The 26,282-nt window shown below is 44.4% G+C and overlaps 1 protein-coding gene across 1 annotated transcript in view; it reads left to right on the forward strand.

The window, feature by feature from the left end:
- Positions 1-24,884, forward strand: part of INPP1 (inositol polyphosphate-1-phosphatase) — a 64,239-nt gene extending 39,355 nt beyond the window's left edge. The window contains exons 4-5 of the mRNA XM_033944116.1: positions 8,440-8,614; positions 24,191-24,884. Of these exons, the coding sequence (XP_033800007.1) occupies positions 8,440-8,614; positions 24,191-24,758 (743 nt within the window). The 3' untranslated portion in view covers positions 24,759-24,884. The remainder of the gene's footprint in view (positions 1-8,439; positions 8,615-24,190) is intronic.
- The last annotated feature ends 1,398 nt before the right edge of the window (positions 24,885-26,282 follow it).

The following is a 26,282-nucleotide window of genomic DNA, read 5'->3' on the forward strand; positions in this document are numbered from 1 at the left end:
TGTTTTATAAAGTTTATAGCATTGCTGGCCTACCTGGTGAGGTGTTCCTAGTGGTGGTGGTGGCAGCGTGTCAATGTGTTGAGAGGAAGAGGTGATCTGGGAAATTCTGCTAAGCAAACTCCGGGCCCATTTCCACCCCCCCCAGTTAGTCCACTCCATTCAACTGGTTCACACACTGAGTGGGTCTTTGGGTGTTGTTCCTGGGTAGTTGTTTTGGGATCTCTTCCAGTGGTTTGTCAGTATCTCCTTCTGGTCCAAGGAAGGAAACTTTGTTAACCTTAGCACTAACCTACAGAATATGTTTGTAACAGCGCTGCTTGTGTGGCATTAGTCTATGTAGTGATCAAAAGAAAAAACCAGACCTTTGCACATTTTTGCACTATATGGTGGGTGTATGAGGAGATTCACATTTCCTGCACAGCTAAGTCCGTGTGAAGTTACCTTGTGCTGTATTTGATTGACATCTAGCAAAGTCTTTGTTTGGAAGGAAAGATCTCAGCTTAAAAATGAAGTGGCCAGAAGTTATGGTAAAAGCAGATAGCGTAGCTGGTTTTAAGAAAGGTTTGGACAAATTCCTGGAGGAAAAGTCCATAGTCTGTTAATAAGACATGGGGGAAACATCTGCTTGCCCTGGATCGGTAGCAATGGAACGTTGCTACTCTTTGGGTTTTGACCAGGTACTAGTGACCTGGATTGGCTTCCATGAGAATGGGTTACTGGGCATGATGGACCATTGGTCTGACCCAGTTAGGCTATTCTTATGTTATGTTCTCATCTATAGGGGCCTTTGTTTTCACTTCTTATTTTAATGTATTTTTTTTCTGGGAACTTATCAGTGTTTTTTATAATGGGAACAAAAATGGAAGAGAATTAATGTGTGTGGAATGGGGGGGGGGTAACTAATTTCTTCAGCTAAATAATTCAATCCACCTCAACCAGACATAGGAGAACTCACGCACCATTCACACATCCTCCAACCAAAAACGTCAAAAAAAAAAACAGTTCGACAACCTCCTAGCCATTCGAGCTGCAGCACTCGACCCCCAACTCTACAACCTATTGACCTTGACCACAGACTACAAAACCTTCAAAAAGAAATAAAAACCCTTCTATTCAAAAAACACATAAAACCGAACTAACATAATCAGAACTGTCCCAAGCATCACCTGCAACTACTCCATATGTACTTCTGATGTCATGACAATTCAGACATAATTTATGTTATGTTATGGCATGTTTGGAATAATGGTTACATATATGAGGTTCAATAAAAGAAAATTTTCACTGCCTGTTTCTATTATGATCATTTATTCAGTTTTATGGTTATTACCAAAAATATTTTTTTACATAGGGGGTGTCAACAAATGATGGGCCATGGGTGCCACATACCCTAGGTACGCCACTGTCTCTATCCCTCCTCCACACCGTTCCTTGTGTCCAATTTCTCTCCCTTTCTGTTCCTTCCATCCCTAAATCCGATGGTCCATCATCTCTCTCCCTCTCCTCTATTTTCAGACCCATTATTTCTTCCCCCCTAAAGTCTGGCATATGCACGTCTCTTTGAACACCCCCTTCCCTCCGTGTACTTCTACACCAGGGTCCCCCCCAAAGGCCTGTCCCCCCTTTAAAGGTCTGCATCTCACCCCTGAAGGCCTGTCTCCCCCCTTGAAGGCCTGAACCCCCCGAAGGCCTGCACCCCCTTGAAGGCCTGTTCCCCCCTTGAAGGCCTGTCCCACCCTCTTGTAGGCCTTTCCCCTCCTTAAAGGCCTGCCTGCCTGTCCCCCCCCTTGAAGGCCTGTCTCCCCCCATGAAGGCTTGTCCCCCCCCCTTTAAGGCCTGCATCTCCCTCTGAAGGCCTGTCCCCCCTTGAAGGCCTGCACCCCCCCGAAGGCCTGTACCCCCTTGAAGGCCTGTCCCCCCTTGAAGGCCTGTCCCACCCCCTTATAGGCCTGTCCCCTCCTTGAAGGCCTATCCCCCCACATGAATGCCTGACTCCCCCTTGAAGGCCTGCACTCCCCCGAAGGCCTGTCCCCCCCCTGAAGGCCTGTCCCCCCATGAAGGCCTGTCCCCCCCCCTTAAAGGCCTGCCTGCCTGTCCCCCCCTTGAAGGCCTGTCTCCTCCCAAGAAGGCTTTCCCCCCCCCCTTTAAGGCCTGCATCTCCCCCTGAAGGCCTGCCTGCCCGCCCCACCCCGAAGGACCGCTCGCCCCCCCCCACCCCGACATCCGGTTCTTCCCCTCTGGCCTCCCCGCACCATTTAGAGCAGTGTTCTTCAACCTTTTTACACCTATGGACCGGCGGAAATAAAATAATTATTTCGTGGACCGGCAAACTACTAAGACTGAATTTTTTTAAAAAAAACCATCGCCGCCCCGTCCTCACGAGTTCGGTCCGAAAAACCATCTGATCCCATCCGCACAAGCCTCAAATAGTTATGATTTTATATTGAACATATTTTATTAAAGTATAAAAAGAAACAATATTCTATACAATTGTCATTTTATAAATACAAATAATACAGGGCAAAGATCAACAAATCCTGTCTCCCCTCCCCTTCACATATATCCCCTCTACTATCAAAAAAACTGAATAAGCCAAATTATTACAGAATGCTACACAAATATCATGTAACAGAATACCACAGTTATACATGACAGGAATGGTGTTAGGGGAGTGGAACTAGGGCAACTGCCCCCTGGTCAGAGAGAGCCCTAAGCCAGCTGGAAGCTAAAGAAGCACTACCTGGGCTTTGCACTCCCCAGTTATGTCTAGCAAGATACATATTTCAAATCTGATATATTTTAATCACAAGATAGAAATAAAATTATTTTTTTCTACCTTTTGTCGTCTCTGGTTTCTGCTTTCATTGCCTTTTCACTCTCTTCCATCCAGCGTCTGCCCTAAGAACATAAGAATTGATACTGCTGGGTCAGACCAGTGGTCCATCATGCCCAGCAGTCCGCTCACGTGGCGGCCCTTTGGTCTAAGACCAGCACCCTAACTGAGACTAGCCCTACCAGTGCACGTTCTTGTTCAGCAGGAACTTGTCTAACTTTGTCTTGAATCCTTGGAGGGTGTTTTCCCCTATAACAGCCTCTGGAAGAGCGTTCCAGCTTTCTACCACTCTCTGGGTGAAAAAGAACTTCCTTAAGTTAGTACAGAATCTATTTCTTTTTAATTTTAGAGAGCGCCTTCTCGTTCTCCCTACCTTGGAGAGGGTGAATAAACTGTCTTTATCTACCAAGTCTATTCCCTTCAGTATCTTGAATGTTTCGATCATGTCCCCTCTTAATCTCCTCTGTTCGAGGGAGAAGAGGCCCAGTTTCTCTAATCTTTCGCTGTATGGCAGCTCCTCCAACCCCTTAACCATCTTAGTCGCTCTTCTCTGGACCCTTTTGAGTAGTACCGTGTCCTTCTTCATGTACGGTGACCAGTGCTGGACGCAGTACTCCAGGTGAGGGCGTACCATGGCCCGGTACAGCGGCATGATAACCTTCTCTGTCTCTTCAGTCCAGCATCTGCCCCTTCCATTCACTGTCTGTCTTTCTCTTCCATCTCTCCTCCTGACCCCCCCCCCCCCCCAATTTGGTCTGGCATCCATCATCTTCCTTCTGTTTCCCTCATGGTCTGGCATCTCTGTCCTTCCCTCCCCCCTGTGGTTTTTAGCATCTCTCTCTTCTCATTTCCTCCACTCAGATCTGATATCGTTCTCCGCTCTCTCTTCCCTTTTCTTCTCTGGTCTTCCTTCCCTATTTTCTGCCTCCATCTAAATTAAATTCTTTCTTACTATTTAGTCCTGTTTCCCTCTTTTCACTGTCTACCCACAGCTTGTCACCCCTTTCCCTCACCCCTCCATTATCTTATTATTTTCTTCCCCCTTTATTTATCTCCTCCTTCCATCCTGTATGTGTTCTTTCCCAACTTCCATTCAGCATCTGCTCTCCCCTCTCAACTGACATCTATCTGCCTTCTGCTCTCTCTCCCTTCTTCTCACTTCCATCATCTGTCTCCTTCTCTCTCTCATCTCCTCCATTCCATCATCTGCCCCTTCTCTCTCTTCCCCCCCAACTTCCATCATCTGCCCCCCTTCTCCTCACCTTTGCGGGTCACTTTCTTTCCCCTGAGGGTGGCTCATCTCAGAGGGGAAGCTTTGGCCGAGCAGAACCGCTTGCAAGGAACAGTGGAACTTACTTGATGTCATGCTGGGGCCCGTTGCCATTTGAAAAAAAAAAAAAAAAGGGACCTGCAAAGGTGAGAGGAAGGGAGACCTCCAGGAAGCTGCTCTTTGCCCTCCTTCAGCGGCCCAAGAGTCTTTAGGCAAGCAGCAGCTCTGTGTGCTTTTAACTTCGGCACAGAGCTGCCCCTAAGCAGTAGTTTAGCGCGGTTTCATGAGGCAGCCTTGGGGCCTTTGCTAGGCCGGCCCGCTTCAATGATGCAATGTGGGCCGGCCTAGCAAAGGCCCCGAGGCTGCCTCGTGAAACCGCGCTAAACTACTGCTTAGGGGCAGCTCTGTGCCGAAGTTAAAAGCACACAGAGCTGCCGCTGCTGGTCTGGAGGTGCGGAGACAAGGCAGGAGGCATACGCGGTGGAAGGCAGGAGTCCCGGCGAAGGCAGGAGTCCCGGCACCGCGACGGCAACAGGAAGTTGCAAGTCAGCTGACGCCGGCACCTTTCCTTGCGGCGCGGACCAGCAAGATTTTTTTGCGGACCGGCGGTTGAAGAACTGTGATTTAGAATAGCGAGGCAGCCTGCAGCAAGATCGCGATGTCAGTGATCTTGTGCTGCTTGTGCTGTCCTCCGCCGTGGACCCGCCCCCTCCTCTGACATCAGTGGAGGGGGCGGGACTGCGGCGGAGGAAACAGTATGAAGCAGCGCAAGATCGCTGGCATCGCGATCTTGCTGCAGGCTGCTTCGCTACTCTAAATGGTGCAGGGAGGCCAGAGGGGAAGAACCGGACGTCGGGGAGGGGGGGGAGAACGGACGCCGGAGCACCCCTTTGGGGCGGACCGCCCCCCCCCATTAGTACACCACTGCCGAAGGGATTAGACCATGGTTCTGATTTTTCTTTGCTTGTTTTAACTCTGTATGTTCTGGATTGTAGAAATCATTTAAACCATGATAGTACCTTGCCAGTGATTCTTATTGAGTCTTGTATTTGTAGGAGGATGTCATGGTGTAACAGGTCAAAAGCTGCGGAGAGATCTAGTTGAATAATCATCATTTTTTTTTTGCCTGTGCTGAGGTGTTGTTATGTTTTCCCACTTTTTAGTAACATTAGATTTCAAAGAATTCTTTCATCATCTTTCTGCTATCATGCAGTATCCATTTGGAATTCATTGCCCTCAATTTTTTGCAGAGTCTGCACTTGCTTCCAGTGACGTGGAGATTGCAGTTTAAAATATTGACTCTCATTTTTAAGGTGTTTAATAAGGATGTTCCTCTGCCACTTACTGCCTCTTTGAAGGTTTATCATCCACCTAGATTTTTATATCCTTCAGAAAAAATTGTTTTTGGATGTCCTGTCATTCAAAGTTATTTGTACTGAGAATTATAGGCAGCAAATGTTTTCTGTAGAGGGACTTAGTTATCCTGGAGCAAAAGGCCATGTCCTGCAATAGAAGGGTTTAAAGCAGAGGGACATCTGAGTGTTCATCCATGGGAAGTCTCTGGGGGGTTCAAAATCAGATAATCTGATTTAGGTTAAACATCAAATAAGTTGAAGAGGACATTGCAAAAACAGCAGCAGTATACATTCATCTATGGGCTTGGCTTAACAGAAACAGACATATAGACAGAAAAGTAAAATAAAGCATTTATTGTATGAATCTTTCTGAATTTTCAGGCTGTGTTAAGTTATTTGGGGTCCCTAATATTGTTGACTTAAACCCAGATTATTCCTAAGGATATATGTAGATTGGATAGCTTCTCTGGGTTTTGTGATTTTTCCTTTTGTCACGAAGACCAGAGAATTTGATTTTGCCTTACCTAAGCTATGTAACTAACTTTACTTATGTACTTAAAAAGTTCAAAATTATTTGATATATTGCAACGTAAAAAAAAAAAGAAGCATCTAAGCAATGTACAAAGGGGGTAAAAATTATAATCCTGGGGAGGAAATATTGCTTTCCCCAGCAATACTCAGAGACAAAAACAGGTTTGCAGAGAGAAATAAAAAAAAAGGAAAGGTTATACTATTACATGTAGGAAGAAGACGAGAGGGAGGCATGACGAGGGTTAGCTCAGTTTTCAAGTGACATGTTCAGTCTGCCAAATAAGAAAGGTGAAGCCATTATTCATGTTTAAAGACCTGAGAAAAAAAAATATGCCTTGTGCAGCTTTAAATTTGTGGATAGACTTCTCAGAATGAATATAGAAGGTCGATGAATGAATATAGAAGGTCTAGCCCTGTATCTACAGGGTACAGATAACAGCAGCAAAGGAAGATTGTCATGTGATCTAAAAAATGATTTGATGAAAAGATGGTTTGGTTAGTAAATGTTGTGAAGGCCTAAGAATATGAGAAGAAATTAGGAGACTTGAGAGAAAGGAGGGGGTACAGGACTGTAGTTTTTTTATAGCCTAACAGCAGGGCTTAATTTGTAGATAAAAAGGAAGTGGAACTGGTGGATCTGTGAAAGGCTTGGTTGGGCTAGGAGCAACAGGAGAAGAGGGGGTGGATTGGGGATTACAATAACTGTTCTCTGCTCCAGGCTCACAACCTACCTTCCTCTTCCCTGGAGGCTGTTTGAAAGGAAGAGACTAGAGCAGAATGCCTTTGTTTCTCTGGAGTCTGAAAATAAGTGGTAGAACTGTGTTCCAGGCAGTTCCCCACAAATTAAGCCCTGCCTAACACTAAGCTCTTTTATGGATATGGTAGGCTATGAGGAGCCATTGCATAGTCAAAAACAAAGGGTGATGAGTATGCATTGAAAACACAAGTAAATATAGACAAAGTGTAAGTAATTGATGAATTGCTGGATGGAAGGAGGTTTTTCAGCCAATGAGGTTGTTTCCCTCTTAAGTCTGCATGCAAGATTTGCTCTGGCAGCAGGCCCGGGATCTGAGGCTTTTTCCTCCTTTTGAGATAATTTTCCATGAAGGTTTGGAGAGGTTGTATTAGTTTGTGGATAATTTTCTATCTGTTTGTATTTTTTGCTTAAATAGTGGGGTTCCCCAGAGATGAAAATAATTAGTAAGATAATTAAAATTGCTGATGACACAAAGTTGTTCAAAGTTGTTCAATTAGAAGAGGATTTCGAAAAGTTACAAGAGTACCTGCGAGACTGGGCATCAAAAGGGCAGATAACATTTAATGTGAGTAAGCTCAAAGTGATGCATATGGGAAAGAAGAACCTGAACTATAGCTACATGATGCAATGTGCCAGCAAAATGATCTAGGTGTCATCGTTGAGGATATGTTGAAACCCTCAGCTCGAAGTGCAGCAGTTGCTAAGAAAGCAAATACACATCAAATGTTAGGAATTATCAGAAAAGGAATAGAAAACAAAGTTGAGAATGTTATAATGTCCTCATATCATACCATGGTGTGGCTGTATCTCAAATACTGTGTGAAATTCTGGTCGCTGCATCTGAAAAAAAGATGTGGAGGGGCATTTTTGATAGGACATCTAAGTCCAACATCTTGAGAAAAACATCCACAGATCAGGTGGAATAAATGTCCATTTTTGAACTTGTATGACATCTATCTTTTTTAAAAAAAAATATCCCAGCTAGACACCTTTTTTTGTGCCTTTAAAAAAAAACAAAACCCCAAAACCCTGTTCAAAACAATCCATTTGCATGTAGAAGGGGTCAGCATCTGTCACTTTTTGTTTCCAGCACTGCAGTATTGTACTCTTTAGGCCACGAGCAGGGCATTCCATCTGTGAGAGTATGCTTCCTGCTTGTTCAAGGATAAAGCACAATTACTTACTGTAATGGGTGTTATCCGGGGACAGCAGGCAGATATTCTCACATCCTGCCCACCTCCCCTAGTTGACTTCTTCACTTGGGCATAGAACTGACGACTTGCGAGCTGGCGTCGGGCGGGAAGGAAAGACACTCGTGCGGGCAGTCTCAAAGCTTTCTAAAGCTTAAAGTGACAGTACACTTTAGCACTGTAGATGACATCACTTATTTGTGAGAATATCTGCCTGCTGTCCCCGGATAACATCCGTTACGGTAAGTAACTGTACTTTACTGTCAGTATGCATTTTATTTTCCTTTAGGTCTATCAGTAATTTATCTAAGAAATTAATTGAATCTAAAGAGAATTTATAATTTGGTTAGACCCCTTTAATTAGCACTAGCTAAATACTGCACTTTAAGCTCATCAAAAGCCTTAGTTTAGAACAAAGGCATTGCGTAGGGGAACTACTGTTGCTCTGTTTGCATTTTCAGTATTTACGAATTGTGTATTCATAAATTTTTTTTGTCTTTAAGACTCAACTTACCAATATGTTAAAGGGAGTGGAGACAGTGTACCAATTCATGGTATATATTCACATGGCCTCCAGTGTGTGACCATTTTAATTGGTGTGTATGACTTGAATACCGGCCTACCAGTGATGGGAGTGATCAACCAACCGTTTGCCTCAAAAGATCTAAAGTCATCCAGGTAGTGGTGGTTAAATATCAGCTTTTTTGTATTTGATACATCAGCACTTTTTCCATCTACCACATTCCAATCTTGAAGTGTGTGCTATGGACCCCTGAATAATATATATATGATCTCTAGCTAAGGGATTAAGAAACCGCCATACATTTGAGTGAGAGTAGCTCACCACCTCCATTGGGTTATACAGCCTGCGATTAATCATTAAATTAAAGTCTGTCTAAGATCAGTCTTCCATCAGTATATTGGCCTATTAGCTTGTCAATTTTTTTTCAACATATAACCCTTGGTTTAGGTGTGGAATCTAATATAATAAAACCCTAGATGTGCATGCGCACTCTTATCTGCGTGTTCCGTGATCTCTGATCCATGATCAGTAGGTCCTTGGCGGCAGCGCTGGACTCCCTGCTTTCCACAAGATTAAAAGCCGCGGTGTTGGCTCCTCTCACGAGCCGCACCAGTGTCGGAGAAGGATTTGGACGCTGGCAGGGGATCAAGAGGAGCCGCCGCGACACCTTTAAACTTTAAAAAAAATTAGCCCGAAGTAGGCCAGATCACGGGGCGGGAAGAGAAGCGCTGACAAAAAAGACTCCAGCCTCTTTGCCGGCTCCCCACTCACTCAGTAAGTAATTTCTTCGCGGTCTGATCCTTCCATCCCTTCCCGACATCTGACCGGCTCACTTAGTCCTTTGCCGCCCCCCCTTCCCTTCCCGCGGTCCCAACTCCAAACTTGCCGACTCCAGCAGCGTCTGCAGCACTCTATACACGCTGCTTCGCGGCCTTCTACTGCCCTGATTTGCTCTGCCGCATCTCTGATGATATCATCAGGAACGTGCCAGAGTGGGTCTCTTGCATAAATCCATTATTTGTAAGCATTCTGATTGCTAAAAATAAAGCATGCACTTCTGTGGTGAATTTGGACTAGAGGTCTGCACGGGAACGGGAATCCCGTGGGTCCCGTAGGACTCCCGCAGTGATCCCCCCCAGGTCTATGGGACTCCCATGGGGATCCCCCCCAGACTCACAGGACTCCCATAGGGATAGAACCAGGGTTCCTGAGGCCTGGAAAGAGAATTAGTAGAAAATAGACAAAAGCAGAAATTGGGACCAAGATGATGGAAAAATAAAATGTCCCTCCAAAATGTTCATTTTGAGGGGGGCTAAGCTCAAAGTGGGAGGCCCAACCCCCTCCCATGTTTATGCCACCAATTGTGTTTAGTACAAAATGAAGTACTTGCTGAGTTTGTTTTGGGGCTTCCAGTTCAGTTTTAGCACATTTTTCTTATGCAACCATTGTCCTGAAAAGTGCCTCTCTCAATTCTACTTTAAATGATTTTGACGCTGTATTTGATTCTTTACTCATTGCTGCATTAAAAACCATTTGTGGATCATGGAAGGATCTCTTACAAGTTACCTATGCCAGATGGTGGAACCAGATTTATTTGCTCTACAGATATGAGCTTTATATTGCCAAAAAAATCCAACTCTTACTTCTTTTAACAAGAAATGGTCAACCCTACAGTCACATGACCTAATGTCTATTCTAATTCTTTCTGGTGATGTATGCATCTCTTATTTCTGTTCACTGTTATTTGTTTATATTGTATTTTATTGTTGGTTTAAATAAACTAAGACTTAAAAAAAAATCAAAACTGTCAGAAGTAATTGCTGCTTTTTAAAGGGACAGGTAACTTTTAGGGGGGGGGGGGAACAGAGGAGATTCCTCAAGGGGCCGGGCGGAGATGGAGGGGATTCCTCGCGGGGATGGAACGGAGGGGCTTCTGGTGGGGACGGGCAGAATTTCTGTCCCTGCGCAACTCTCTAATTTGGACCCCATACATTCATTGATGTAAAATTGATATTCGCCTTGCCTTCCCGCTCGCGCGAAACTTTATTTTCCTAATTTTTCTTTGTTGGTAAAAACTTTTTTAAAAAAGTTTTTTCTTTATGTTTGCCCTTGAGCTTCGACAGCAGGACCCTCAGCCTCTCGTCTTTAATTTGGCTGAGGTGGTCTTTCCTAATTTGACATCCCGGCCATTGACGGGGTTTAAAAAGTGCAGCAGGTGCCAATGCACTATTTCAGTGATAGACTTACATAGCTGGTGTATCCAGTATCTGGACCCTGAACACCGAATAGACTCTTGCGTGCGTTGTTCCACCTTTAAAAAACGCACCTTGAAAAGCTGCCTTCTGCAACAGAAACAACTTTTTGGTATTGGCATGGAAGAGGAACAGTTGTTATCTTCAACCTCCATGGCACCGACTACAAAGGTACCGCAGTCCTCGGCGCCAGTACTGCTGGCGAAGGCACTGCATTCTTCGGCACCATCCGCAAAGGCATCATTGGTTATGGCGTCGCAACCTTCTTTGGCACTGCCTTCTACTGGAGTTTCGGTCTCTCACACCTTTGGGTAAGCCAGCGAGGAAGTTACCAGTCTCCTAGGTGGGGTCAGTCACAAAGGCATTGAGTTCAGTCATGCCGGCTAAACGACAACCCCTTTTGTGACTCGCTTCAAAAGTTAAAGGTTTCTCGTCCTCTGAGTCATCCTTTTCAGAGCGAGTTGTGGCACCAATGGCACCAGTGACAAAGTCACAGGTACCAGTACCTTCATTGAAAGAACAGTTTGAACAGTTCTTTCGGGCAGAGTATGGTCATATATTAAAATTTTTAACCTTGACGTCGACTCTGCTGGTACCAGTCCAGCCAGAGCATACCTATTATCAGTACCCGGGATAACAGTCAGTGTTCCCTCTAAGGTGAGCGCATGAGCGATCGCTCACTATTTTCAGTGGCGTCGCTCATACGCTTTCCCCTGTCGCTCACTCGAGGGAGGTGAGAGGAAGCAGCGGCAGCAGCAGCGGCCTGTATTTTCCAAAGTTGAAAGATGCAGCGGCGGCTCTTCTCAAGATCCCCGACTGCATCGGACTTCATGAGAGGAGCCGCTGCCATGTCTTCAGTGGCTACCAAGGGGGGGGGGGGGGCGGTCCGCTCCGGCTGTGCACATCCCCTAAGGCTGCAGTTGGAGAGGAAGTTCGGGCCAGCCAATCGCTGCCTTGCTGGGCGGAACTTCCTCTCCGACGGCAGAATTGAAGAAGAGGGAAGAACGTCCTTGGACACCGACTGGAACGCCTACTTCACAAGGCTTTAAACTAGGTATGTTGGGGGAGGGTACAAGCACAAACAACCTATCTGACGAGCTATGCCATCAATACTTTTCTGAGACTGGGGTAAACAAACACCACAATTCTGGGTCTGGGACTGGGACGAGTAAACACATTTCTAAGTATGGGGCGAGTACACACATTTCTAAGTCTAAGGTAGGTTTACATTGTAATTCTGGGTCTAGGGAGGATACACACATTGCAAGCTATACTGAAAGAATTAAGGTAGCTCAAACAGGTATTCCACCACAGGGTACGAACACTTTCAAACAAAGGGTAGGTACACATTGCTATACTGGGTCTAGGGAAGGTACACAAACTCCAAGTAGTACTGGAAAGGTCCATGCAGCTCAAGCAGGAACAGCCCCAGGGAGGCATAGCAAACATACTACATGGAGGGCTATGTACGTCAACGCCCATAGTCTGGGCAACAAGATCCTGGAACTTGAGACTGAAATGAGAAACGCTGACCTGGATGTGGTGGCGATAACTGAGACCTGGCTCACTGACTCCCACGGGTGGGACATGGTGATACCAGGATACAACCTTCTTCGCCAAGACAGGGAGGGCAGAATGGGAGGAGGTGTAGCAATATATACTAAGGATATTAAAGTCACCAGAATCACAGATATCAGGTACACAGGGGAATCCCTTTGGGTAAATTTGGCCAGGGGGAATGACAAATGCCTGTATCTTGGCATAGTATACAGACCCCCAAGGCAACAGGATGACATAGATATAGAATTAATAGGTGACATAGAGAATATCACCTTACGTGGGGATACAGTGTTATTAGGAGACTTCAATATGCCTGATGTGGATTGGAACACACTTTCCTCTGCATCAAGCAGCAGCAGGAGACTATTGAACTCTATGAAGGGAGCTAAACTGAGGCAACTGGTATTGGAGCCAACAAGGGAACAGGCAATACTGGACCTATTGCTTACCAATGGCAAAAGTGTCACTGAGGTCTCAGTGGGAGATAAGTTGGCCTCCAGCGACCACAACATGATATGGTTCAAACTCAGGAAGGGTTTCGCCAAAACTAACACATCGACCAGGGTCCTTAGCTTCAAGAACGCCAACTTTGAGGGTATGGGGGATTTCATCCATCAAGCACTACAAAACCGAGCAGGAACAGATAACGTAGAGGAATTGTGGTCAACTCTGAAAACTACCATTCAGGAGGCGACCAATCGCTATATAAAATCAGTGAGTAAACGGCGCAGGAACAATAAGCCACAATGGTTCTCAGCGGAGATCTCGGACCTCATAAAAGAGAAGAAAAAAGCGTTCATCTCCTACAAACATACAGGATCTCAGGACTCTAGAGAAGTCTATTTGACTAGGGCAAGAGCTGTCAAAACAGCAGTTAGAGAGGCCAAATTCCGAATGGAGGAAACTTTAGCAAAGAACATCAAGAAGGGCGATAAATCCTTCTTCAGGTATATTAGCGACAGAAACCGCAGCACAAGCGGGACAGTACGCCTTAGGAAACCAGACGGGAACTTTGTAGAAGCAGACTCGGAAAAAGCTGAATTGTTAAACGAATACTTCTGTTCGGTCTTCACCCGCGAGGCGCCGGGTTCCGGCCCTCAGCTACAGAAAAAGGATGGCTCAGTGGACCCGTTTAGTAATTTCAAGTTTACAACAAGCAGTGTCTACTATGAACTGACTAAACTCAAGGTTAACAAAGCAATGGGGCCAGACAACCTACACCCCAGGGTGCTCAGGGAGTTAGGGGACATCCTGGCGGAACAACTATCCGCTCTCTTCAATCTCTCCCTTAGTACAGGTAGAGTCCCGTTGGACTGGAAAACGGCTAACGTCATTCCACTCCACAAAAAAGGTTGCAGAACAGAGGCTGAGAACTACAGACCAGTGAGTCTCACATCTATAGTGAGCAAACTAATGGAAACCCTAATCAAACACCAATTAGATAATATCCTGGATGAGGAGAATCTACGGGATCCCCGTCAACATGGATTTACCAAGGGGAAATCCTGCCAATCCAACTCGATCAGCTTCTTTAACTGGGTGACGGGGAAGCTTGATATTGGAGAGTCCTTGGACATTGTATACTTGGATTTCAGCAAAGCATTTGATAGTGTCCCACACCGCAGGTTGTTGTGCAAAATGAGTTCTATGGGATTAGGTGACACTTTGACAAAATGGGTTGGGGACTGGCTTGGTGGTAGGCTTCAGAGGGTGGTGGTGAACGGCACCCCCTCCGTAATGACGGCAGTGATCAGCGGGGTGCCACAGGGCTCGGTCTTAGGCCCGATGCTTTTCAATATCTTTATAAGGGACCTGGCTGAGGGGCTTCGTGGTAAAATAACGTTATTCGCCGATGACGCCAAACTGTGTAATATAACAAGCAAGAGCACAACGGACAATATGAAACACGACCTACTCCTATTGGAGCAATGGTCAAAGACCTGGCAACTGAGTTTTAATGCCAAGAAATGCAAAGTCATGCACCTTGGCAGTCAAAATCCATGCGAGACTTACACCCTAAATGGCGAGATCCTAGCAAGGACGGTTGCAGAACGGGACCTAGGGGTGATCATCAGTGAAGACATGAAGACTGCCAATCAAGAGGAGCGGGCTTCATCTAAGGCTAGGCAGATCATAGGATGTATACGTAGGAGTTTCGTCAGCCGTAAGCCTGAAGTCATTATGCCGTTGTATAGATCTATGGTGAGGCCCCATCTGGAATATTGCGTGCAATTCTGGAGGCCTCATTATCGCAAGGATGTACTGAGGCTTGAGTCGGTCCAGCGAATGGCCACCCGGATGGTCTCGGGACTCAAGGATCTCCCATATGAGGAACGGCTGGACAAATTACGGCTATACTCACTCGAGGAACGCAGAGAGAGGGGAGACATGATCGAGACTTTAAATACCTCACGGGCCGTATCGAGGTAGAAGAAGATATCTTCTTCTTCAGGGGTCCAACGGCAACAAGAGGACATCCATGGAAAATCAGGGGGGGGAAATTGCATGGCGTCACCAGGAAATACTTTTTCACCGAAAGAGTGGTTGATCGCTGGAATAGACTTCCACTTCAGGTGATCGAGGCAAGCAGCGTGCCTGATTTTAAGAAGAAATGGGATCGTCACGTGGGATCTCTGCACAGAGTTAAATAGGGGAGGATTATTATGGTGGGCAGACTTGATGGGCCGCGGCCCTTATCTGCCGTCTTTTTCTATGTTTCTATGTTAATTGACGTCGGGGGAAGCAGAGAGAGCTTGGGGCAGCCGCGGCAGTGGCTTTGGGGCCTGTTTTCCCCCCGATGGTTGCGGCGGTGGCTTTGGGGCCTGTTTCCCCCGATGGTGGCAGCAGTGGCTTTGTGGAGGGTAGGGAGCAAGAAAGGGGGCAGGCAGGGAGACAGAAGGGAAACAAAAAAAGAAAGGGGGCATCAAGAGGAACAAAAAGAAAGAAAGGGCAAGGAGAGAGGAAGAAAAAGTTGGGGGAAGGAATGAGGTCTGGAGGAGAGGAAGCATACAGGCTGAAAGAAGGGAAGAAAGATTGGATGCACAGTCAGAAGATGAAAGTGCAACCAGAGACTCATGAAATCACCAGACAAGGTAGGAAAAATGATTTTATTTTAAATTTAGTGATCAAAATGTGGCTGAATTTATATATGCTGTCTATATTTTGCACTATGGCCCCCTTTTACTAAACCGCAATAGTGTTTTTTAGCGCAGGGAGCCTCTGAGCGTCGAGAGCAGCGCTGGGCATTTAGTGCAGCTCTCTGCACTAAAAACTGCTATTGTGGTTTAATAAAAAGGAAGGGGGGTATATTTGTCTATTTTTGAATGGTTGTTACTGAGGTGACAATGCATAGAGTCATCTGCCTTGACCTCTTTGAAAAAACCCCAGAATAGGAATGATAATTAACATTTTCTCAGCGTATAGTGTGCTTTGTGTTTTTTAATTTTATTGTTGGTAGATAATTTTGACTTGGTCATTTTAAAGTAGCTCGCAAGCCCAAAAAGTTTGGGCACCCCTGAGCGTTGAAGTTGTGTATTTCTATTTTATCCCCCCTTTTACAAAACTGTGGAGCGTTTTTTAGCGCCAGCCGTGGTGGTAGCAGCTCTGATGCTCAGAATTCTATGAGCGTCAGAGCTGTTACCACCGTGGCTAAAATCCACACTACAGTTTTGTAAAAGGGGGAGGGGTTAGTTTGTGATGACATATTCCATACTAGGCGAAGGTGTTTTCTGTGTTCTGTGTGTTCAAAAGACATGGTTTTCTGTTAGGATTGACGGTGTAGGATTGATCTGTGCTGGTCTGGCTTGTTTAGTTTTACAATGGGTGTATTGCTGTACTGCTCACTGCAATATGTAAGATGCTGCCTTTTCCTAGGTACTCATGTGTGACGTGGCTTGTTACTAAAAATCATGCTTTTCGTACAGATGGGGGGGGGGTGTGCCAAAAAATGATGGGTTCCGGGTGTTACATATGCTAGGTATGCCACTGTATGTAAAGATACCAGAAAGCTGGCGAAGCAAAAACTTTAAGTAAATTGTTATTCTTCTAAGTTTTGAGTATTTAACCCTCCCACAATCTCACGGGCACTCGTTTCAAGTTTATTGAGATTTTGATTTAAACACAATATCAAATATTTTCAATGCGTATAACAAAAATAAATTTGGGGAAATAAATAAAACCATTTGAACAATAAACATACAAACATATCCATAGATGATTAAAAATACATAAGGAGTACAAGGATAAACTACATTTGTTTAAAAATGCGTCCTCCACACCTGCTCATAAATTTGTGGAGTATGTAATTTGTTGCTCATGCATATTTTTTTTTTGCACACACCTCATCAATCCTTAGAGGGAACATTGGTACCACTACCCAGTCTTCGATGCAGTCTCCTGGTAGGCACTGTCCATCATCCAGGCATGCATCCATCCAAAACTCCTGCTTTCAGCCACAGCTCCTCGAGGCAGCATTCTTCATCTCCTCAGTGCTCTCACTCGAGTAAGTCTTCTCATAAATCTAAACACGTCTCGTTTAAGTGTTCAGAGAAGTGTAAGCACCAGACATCTTCGCCCTCACAAGATCGGTACTGATGTCACAAGAGGCATAGGTCTCAGCCACTAGTTGTGGATTCTGACCTTCAACTTCCATCTTCTATCGATGTTTCTCCTTCCACAACTGAAGTTCTCTTAAAAAGTCATCCCCAACAGAGACTCTTTCTTTCTCTCGTTTTATCAGACAACTTGGTAAGGACATGCCTCTGAAGTTGGAAGCAGACTCAAAATATACTCCTGAATATATGGAGACCATGGATATTATGCATCCTCCTAAGGAGGTTCTCAAATTCCCTCTTCATGCAATTTTAAAGGACACTCTTCATAAAAAATTGGAAGTCTCCCTTATCTATATCAGTAGCCCCTAGGAAGCTATGTATAAAATCATGGCCACCCCAGGATATGATAAACCTCAACTTTCTCATCATTCCCTGGTGTTGGAGTCTATACTTAAAAAATCTGCCTCCACTAAGGTTTACGCCTCAGTTCCACCTGGCAGAGAAGGGCATACCATGGATAAATTTGGTAGATGTCTCTATCAAAATTCTATACTGAACATTAGAATCAATAACTATACCTTTCATTTCACCTGCTATTTAAATAATTTGCTGAAAGAATTGCCTATGTATCAAAAATACCTTCCTTTCCATCATACCAAAGGGTTTCAACAATTGATATCCACCCTCTTTCAAATACGCCAACATTTAGTTCAATCAGCTTATGACTCTTTTGAACTCTCTTCTCGAGCTTCCTCTATGTCTGTGGCCATGAGGAGGTTGGCCTGGTTCAGAGTGGTGTATATAGATGTCAATTTTCAACTCAATTGGCCAACATTCCATCTTGGAGATACTATCGAAAATGCCACTCAGAAGCTCATTGTTCATGAGAAGTCTTGAGACTCGGTAAAACCTAAACCCAAGCCATCTACATCATGTCCACTCAAACCTTCCCTGTCTCATAAACAGTGTTATTCTTCTAAACCGTCTTCTACTTCACGACCTCAGCAGAAGAAACTCTTCCTTAGACCACTAAACTCTCTTTGAAGACAAGATGATAAAAAAGATAAGGAGATCTCACAACTATGTAGACTACTTTTTAGGTACAAGGCTTAACTTGGTTTCCCGGTATAATCTTATCTAGCAGCTCTTATTTATTTAGTTGTTTTAATCAATTTTGGGGGAGTTGATTACATCCGACCTCTGGGTTCTCAACATTGTTCAGGAAGGGTACTCTCTTCATTTTCATACCCTATCTCCAGAACATCCTCCAAGAGAGTCTGTTTCCAATCTCCTTCAGCCCTCCCTTCTTCAGGAGATCCAGAATCTACTTCTTCTCAATGCCACTGAGAGGGTTCACCTGGACAAGAGAATACGGGGTTTTATTCTCGATATTTTCTGGTAACAAAGAAGACAAGAGGTCTTCGACCAATATTGGATCTCAGAGCTCTCAGCAAATTTCTAGTCAAAGAGAAATTCAGAATGTTATCCCTAGCAACATTGTATCCCCTACTGAATCACAATGATTGGCTATGCTCTCTAGATCTAGAAGTACCTCAGGTTTCGAGTGGTGCAGCATCACTACCAATACAAGGTTCTACCCCTTGGCCTGGCATCCTCTCCCAGAGTCTTTACTAAGTGCCTGGTAGTAGCAGCAGCAGCGGCCTTGAGGTCTCAGGGCCTTCAGGTTTTTCCCTATCTGGACGACTGGCTCATCAAGGATCTGTCTCCTCAGGGTGTCCTCTCAGTAACACACCAGACGGTGTCTTTTCTTCTGAATTTGGGATTCAAGATCAACTTTCCCAAATCTCAACTACAACCATCTCAGCAATTCCAATTCATTGGAGCACTCCTGGACATGAATCAACTCGGGCGTTCCTCCCTCAACAGCATCAAGATGCCCTCATTCACTTCTGCCATCAAGTTGCAAAGACCCATTCTTTTTCAACTCGACGAATGATGGTTCTCCTAGAACATATGGCCTCCAGGGTGCATGTTGACTCCATTTGCAAGACTGCATCTAAGAATCCCTCAATGAACTCTAGCTTCTCAATGGTCACAGGCTCTTGATCCTCTATCCCAACACATGTAGTGACTTCACCTCTTCAGCAGTCACTTCAGTAGTGGACGCAATCTGCCAATCTTTCCAGGGGTTTGCTTTTCCAAACGCCCCCCATCAGAAAGTTCTCACCGCAGATTCATCAACTTATGCTTGGGGGGACGCATCTGGATGGTTATCCGCACTCAAGGTCTATGGACCTCCAGAGACCAATGCCATCATATAAATCTGTTAGAACTGAGCCATATTCAGTGCTCTCAAAGCTTTTCAACATCTTACACAAGATCAAGTTCTCCTTGTCCAGATGGACAATCAGGTAGCAATGTACTATGTAAACATACAGGGAGGTAAAGGGTATCTCCTCTGTCAGGAGGCTCAAAAGATTTGGAATTGGGCAATTCCTCACAACATCTTTCTCAAAGCTGTTTACATATAAGGAGAAAAGAATTCTATGGCGGAAAAGCTCAGCCGCTTTCTTCAACCACATGAATGGTCTCTGAACTCAGCAACTCTCCATTCCATTTTCTTTCAATGGGGATGCCTCAAGTAGATCTGTTTGCGTCTCTTCACAATCATAAGCTACCCCACTTTTGCTCCTGGCTGACTCACCTCATCGCCTAGAAGCAGATGCTTTTCTCCTGGACTGGATGAACAAATTCTTTTATGCGTTTCTACCTTTTCCTCTTGTTCTCAATACACTTGTCAAGCTCAAACAGGAGTCTGCCACCATGATTCTGATATCTCCTCAGTGGCCCAGGCAGCCTTGGTTTTCCCTTCTACATCAACTCAGTACCAAGGAACCAATATCTCTATAAATTTTTCCATCTCTTCTCATACAGTCATGGTTCTGTTCTGCATCCCAACCTTCAGTCTCTGCACCTGACAACTTGGTACCTCTCAGGCTGAGTTCTGCTCATCTTCATCTTTCTTAGCCTGTTTGTCTCATCTTGGAAGCTTCCAGAAAACTATCCACTCAACAATGTTATCAACAAAAGTGGACCTGGTTTTCTTCTTGGTGTCTTCTCCATTATGAAGAACCAACATCCATCTCGGTTTACTGGATTTTGGATTATCTACTTCATTTGTCTAATTCTGATCTCAAGTCTACATCCATTAGAGTCCATTTCAGTGCGATCACGGCCTTTCATCAGTCTGTGGATGGAAAATCTCTCACTGCTCATCCTCTCATTTCCAGATTCATGAAATGACTTGTCAATGTCAAACTACCTCTCAAGCCACCTCCAGTGGTATGGGATTTGAATGTAGTTATTGCTAAATTGATGAAGCCTCCATTTAAACCAATGTTTACAGCTCAACTCAAATACCTCACTTGGAAAGTTGTCTTTCTCATTTCTCTCACTTCTGCCAGAACAGTGAACTGCAAGCATTGGTAGCGGATCCACCATTTACATTGTTTCCCCATGACAAGGTTTTGTTTTGCACTCATCTGAAATTCTTACCAAAGATTGTCTCTGAATTTCATCTCAATCAATCAATTGTGCTTCCAGTGTTTTTTTCCCAAGCCTCATTCTCGTCCTGGAAAAACAGCTCTTCATTCTCTGAACTGCAAACAAGCATTGGCTTACTATTTGCAAAGAACGAAATCTCATAGGTCATCTCCCCAGCTTTTCGTCTCTTTTGATCCTAACAAGTTGGGGCATCCTATTTCCAAGAGAACAGTATCCAACTTGTTGCCTATCTCATTCTGTTATGTTCAGGTTGAGCTGCAACTGGAGAGTTGGGTCACAGACCATAAAGTTCGAGCAATGGCAGCTTCAGTAGCTTTTCGCCATTCCACTCCTGTAGAGGAAATCTGCAAGGCTGCCACTTAGTCCTCAGTTCATACATTCACCTCACATTACCATCTGGACTCTTTCCAGATGAGATGGGCACTTTGGCCAGTGTTACAAAATTTATTTTCCTAAAAGGCCAACTCCCCTACCATCTCACTCTGGTTAGCTTGGAAGTCACCCACATGTGAAAATATGCTGCCTGCTTGTCCTGGGATAAAGCATATTTACTTACCGTAACAGCTGTTATCCAGGGACAGCAGGCAGATATGCTCACAACCCATCCCCTGGTTGGCTCTTAGCTGGCTACCTGAACTAAGGAGCCATGCGCTTATGTCAGGCGGGAAGGCACTCGTGCATGCGTGGTGCATTTGTTTGCAAACTTTCTAAAGTTTGTAAAGTGGCAATGCACTTGGGACCTTCCGTACTGGGGTGCCATCAGTGTCGTCACCCACATGTGAGAATATCTGCCTGCTGTCTGTGGATACCTGTTATGGTAAGTAACTGTTCTTTATCATAGGTAGAAACCTAATCTTTCATTCCCTCCCTCCTACTGACACATTCACCCACACCCAGCCATCCAACATCATTCCCTCAGACAGCCTCTCAATCATAGTTCACACCGCCTCCGCCTCCACAGCCATGTTCTTATAAAATCCATCTTTCTGCTTTCTGTTCCTGCCACTTCTAGCACCTTTTACTTTCTCAGCACTGGCCAGAGAATAGAGAGCTGCCTACAGAGTCATTGTGTTGCCATCTCCTTTTACCACAATCTAATTTCTGCCAGCATGGCCTTTCCTCACAAGCCAGGTGGTTGAGCAGGGGAAATGTGAAGGAGATGGGATGTCAAAGAGAAGCAGTGGAGGGCATCAAGAGGAGATCATGAGAGCCTGGCTGGTTTGGGGTAACAGGTGGCATCAGTCCTTGGGGGAGAGACATGGGCTATCCATTGAGAGGAAGGTGTAGAGGTTAGGAAGTAGTATGCTGGGGCTTACGAGTCCCTATCACTCAATTTATTTCATTTTACTTTTGGTGCCTTTTGCAGACTGAATCCTTCTCGCTTCCTCTGGGCCCTCTTCCTGAGATTTGAAACTGGGTCATAAGCAGCAAAATGGGGTGGACCATTGAGGTCATGGCCAGACCAATATTTTCTGGATGAAACACAACGTTCTTGACTTTTCCTTTATTTCTTCAATTAATGTTAAGAAAATGTCCACATCAACCGTATTAAAAAAACTAACGGACCCGACATGGGCCGTGTTTCGTCTAACAAAGTCTTTCTCAAGGGTCCTAAGGTATAAAATGATACAAAAACAAAAACAAAAATTTAGAGCCTGTTTTACAGCCGCGCAGCACAAACCCCGAAGCCCTTTAAATCTCTATGGGCTTCAGGGCCGTTACCACGCTGCAGTTGCTAGCGTGGCTTTGTAAAACAGGCCCTTAGTGTGAACGAAAAACATACAATATGAACAAGGGACATATATATGTGTTTTGTAATAAAGCTGTGAATATACATGAATGTGTGTGACCATATTCGTTGCTAAAATAATGATGTATTCAAAACTACACATGTGAATATTTTGTGAGATATACATTATGGTTCTTAAAAAATGTGTATATATCTATAGATAAGATTAGGGTGGAACTGCATATACATAGGGTGTGATATAGGGGTTAGGTGTGAAGACCAGGATCCAAGGTTGGACTTCCTACAAAGAAAAGAGTGGTCTAAAACTAATATAGTGAGCACAAGTTCTAAAAAGAAAGTTCTAAGAGAAAAATGGAAAATAAAATACAGTCAAACCTCGGTTTGCGAGTAACGCGGTTTGCTAGTGTTTTGCAAAACAAGCAAAACATTCTCGCAAACCGAGCGTTGACTCGATTTGTGAGCACCCCTTCCCGAGAACCGGCATCGACCCCCCCCCCCCCATGCGAACCGGCACCCTCTGCCTGCCCGAACAGCATTTATCCTTACCCAATCTGGCACTGTCACACAGCCCACAGGACGTGCCGGTGCCGGTGAAAGAAGTTCCTGCCTCTTGCCTGGGCCTTGAGCATCTGTGCATGCTCAAGGCCTTTTGTGTCTCGCTCTCTTCGATGCTCAAGGCCCAGGCAAGAGGCAGGAACTTCTTTTACCGGCACTGGCACGTCCTGTGGGCTGCGTGCCGGTGCCAGATGGGTAAGGATGAATGCTGTTCGGGCGGGTGGTGCCAGTTCAAGTGGGGGGGGAGGGGAGGAGCGATGCTGGTTCGAACGGGGGGAGGGGAGGGGGGTGGACCAGCGCCGCTGGCCTCAGGGGGTGGGGGTAGGTAGGAACGTATCAAGCGAGTTTCCCTTACTTCCTATGGGGAAACTCGTTTTGATATATGAGTAATTTGGTTTACGAGCATGGTTCTGGAACGAATTATGCTCGTAAATCAAGGTTCCACTGTACTAATTGACATACCGGTTGTTCATGGTCAAATCCTACTGTCATTTTACTATTATTAGCAGCTCAGCCCTCGAGTATGATAGCTCTTCTACTGTGTTTTTATAGATATCTGCAGCAATATGGTTAGCTGGCTCATGGGCCAATTCTACTGTTATTTTACCTTAGGACCCTTGAGAAAGGATTTGTTAGCTGAAACACAGCCTGTGTTGGGTCTGTTAGTTTTTTTCAATGCAGTTGATGTGGACATTTTCTTAACATTGATTGAAGAAATAAAAGAAAAATCAAGAACATTGTTTTTCGTTTTTGGATTGCTTTTTCTGTGGAACATTGGATCTTCCTGTTTTTGCTTCTCACAGACCAATATTTTGCCAACACAGCATCAGTAACTAGAAAGGCTGGGGTAGGGCTCTAAGCAAAAAGGTGTTCTGCTGCCCCTACTGTGTTCTAAGGGGAAAAACAACCAGCTTGAAACCACTTTCTGGTAGGAAAGTGCAATGGTGAGAGAAGGGGTCAGTGTAATTCGAGCTCCTGAGTTTACCTCTTTTGGGGGATTTCTACATATTTCCAGGTGTTCAATGTCCTTGCTAGTTTAGAGGATGAGGAAGGGCTTGAACCATGCCCCTAGATAAAGAACATGCCCTTTCAGAGCACTATGTGCTTTATTTCAAAGAGACAGGATGAAAAAGCCATTCAGTATTAAACTAGATAGAATTTCAAGTTCATGGGATTTGATTTCAGCTTAGTGCTCAGTTATGCATCCAGACTACAGCAGTATGAAAAAGTGTATGATAAGCACTGTAGTTTTTACTAAGTGTCTGTTCTTCCTTTACTCCCCTTCTCCACATACACCAAAGACAATATTTTTATCCAAGAAACCTTAGTTTTTATTTATTTTATTTGCATGTGCTTGATATACCGCAAAGACTTTGATGTAATTTCCAAAAAAATCCTTATCAAGGCAAAATGAGTAGAAAGCTGGAGAGTTAAAAGATGGGGGCTATGAACCAGGGCAGAGAAATTTTTGAGTAGCTTTGAGTGAAAAGGTATGTCTTAATAGTGGTTTTGAAACTAGTATTTTTCTTTCTGCAGGTGGGAAGGACAGTACTACTGGGGAATTTCATACATGGGCACTAAAATTTTTTCCAGCCAGCTTACTACCTCTGACGATCACGATGAAGATGAGACCATCTGCCACATCCATCGCCATCCACTCAGTGGGGAAATAGTGTATGAGTGTCACCATTTTTCAGTTATTACCAGCGAACGTGAGACAGAAAGGATTAAGAAAATTCTGTCAGATATGTGTGGAGAGAGACTGCATGTTGCAGCTGGAGCTGGTTACAAGACCCTTTGTGTTGTGCTTGGTTTGGTCGATATTTATTTCTTCTCTGGAGAGAGTACATTCAGATGGGATTCCTGTGCTGGTCAAGCCATACTGTTGGCCTTGGGAGGAGGGATAGTGAACTGGGCAGAATGCATGAAACAAATGAAGAATGGAGAGACCATGCTGGACCTACCACATTTGGTATACAATGTTGAGGAGGCAGGGGCTGAGAGTTTACACAAGTGGGCTAACAGAGGAGGGCTTATAGCTTTCAAAAGCAAGCAACACTTGGAAAATTTCTTAAGCCTTCTAATAGAAAAGCTTGGCCTTTAAAACAATGCACTGCAATAAATGCAGATTTGTTAGTAGCGTTACCTATTGAATATTGCTGCAGATTGCTTTTCATTTAGTTGAGTACATGAACAGTACTGCAGTCAGTAGTTCAAAGTAGACCTAAATTATATTTGTAGTCTACTTTTCAGGAGGACCACTACAATTTTTATTTTAATGTCATAACTGCCACTCTCCCAGTTCAGAAGGATATTGTAGGTTAATCCTAGATTTTGAGTGACCTTATCCTGGGACCAGGATTATGGGACCAGTAGCACTAATTGCAGATGGTAGACTTATTTACTGTAAATACCACACTGCTTTGGGAGGAAATAAGAGACATTTTGGGTCAGTCCTGCTTTTTAGTTTGTTATCCTCCACACAGTGTGGAATTTATAATACATGATTCTACCTACAGAAATCAGTGCTACAGGTCCCATAATACATCAGGATAGAGTTGCCTGAAATCCAAGACTTGTCTAAAGTGTCTCTACTGCTACTGGATATGTTGGCAGCTATGTAGTATCTAATTGGACATGACTATCTTTTTTATTCTGAAGATTGACTAGCCACTGGGATGCTTTCTCCTGTTTGGATAATAAGCCACCTTAACCCTTTATTTGGCATTGTTGCTCAGAAGCAACAAAGTGTCTTCTTATGACTCTTATGGGAAATCTGCATCTCCAAATGTCTGTTTACTTGGCACTGTTGTTCTCAATCAACATCAAGTTACGTAAAGCAGTGTAACTTGATGTTAAAGCTAAGCACAGATGTGCCCTCCAAACGGTTTAGTGTAAAATCATGTGCTTCGATCAGATATGACATAGCAGTGCATAAGGATGAAGGTTTTTCATGTTTGTGTGAGCCTTGGAATTCAGATTACTTGCCATAGCGAAAGATTAGGCTTTTACCTTTGCTAATTTTCTTTCTTGTAAATCCACACTCTATTCCTGGTCTGTGATAATTTTTAATTGTTTTAATATTTTATGTCATATATGTTTGGGTGTGCACTTAATATGTTTGTTTTTTGGTTACCCACCTAGAATTGTTGGATATGTGGACTATAAATTGTTTAAATATATAAATGGATTATGCAACCCCTGTTGTGAGACTACTTGTAGGAAGCTTCATTTACATAATTTTTCTGACTCTCCCCTCTTACCTCAGGTCTGCTCTCTGTTCTCCAGTTCATGCAAACGCAGACAGTGATACCTGAGGAGAACATAGACAAAAGGGAGGGATACAGGGAAACTCCTCGACAAACAGGTCTAATCTGCTCATAACATGAAATTTCATAACAATCATAAACAACTGAAACAGGTCATTAAACATAATAAACCTGAAAGAAACTATTTTCAGGAGATGCAGCCTGCACTAACAGAAGGGGGCACCACATCTAGGGACCCCCAAGGCAAAGTGCTTCACACGTTCGGATGGTAATCTTAAAAAGGCTGGTCAAGAAACCATGTCCAGCTTACCAATACTTATCAAGACAGACAATCGGCGAATCAACAGCTCCTAGGGCAG

The sequence above is a fragment of the Geotrypetes seraphini genome, chromosome 5 (genome assembly GCF_902459505.1).
Source record: "Geotrypetes seraphini chromosome 5, aGeoSer1.1, whole genome shotgun sequence".
In the NCBI taxonomy this organism is placed as follows: Eukaryota; Metazoa; Chordata; class Amphibia; order Gymnophiona; family Dermophiidae; genus Geotrypetes; species Geotrypetes seraphini.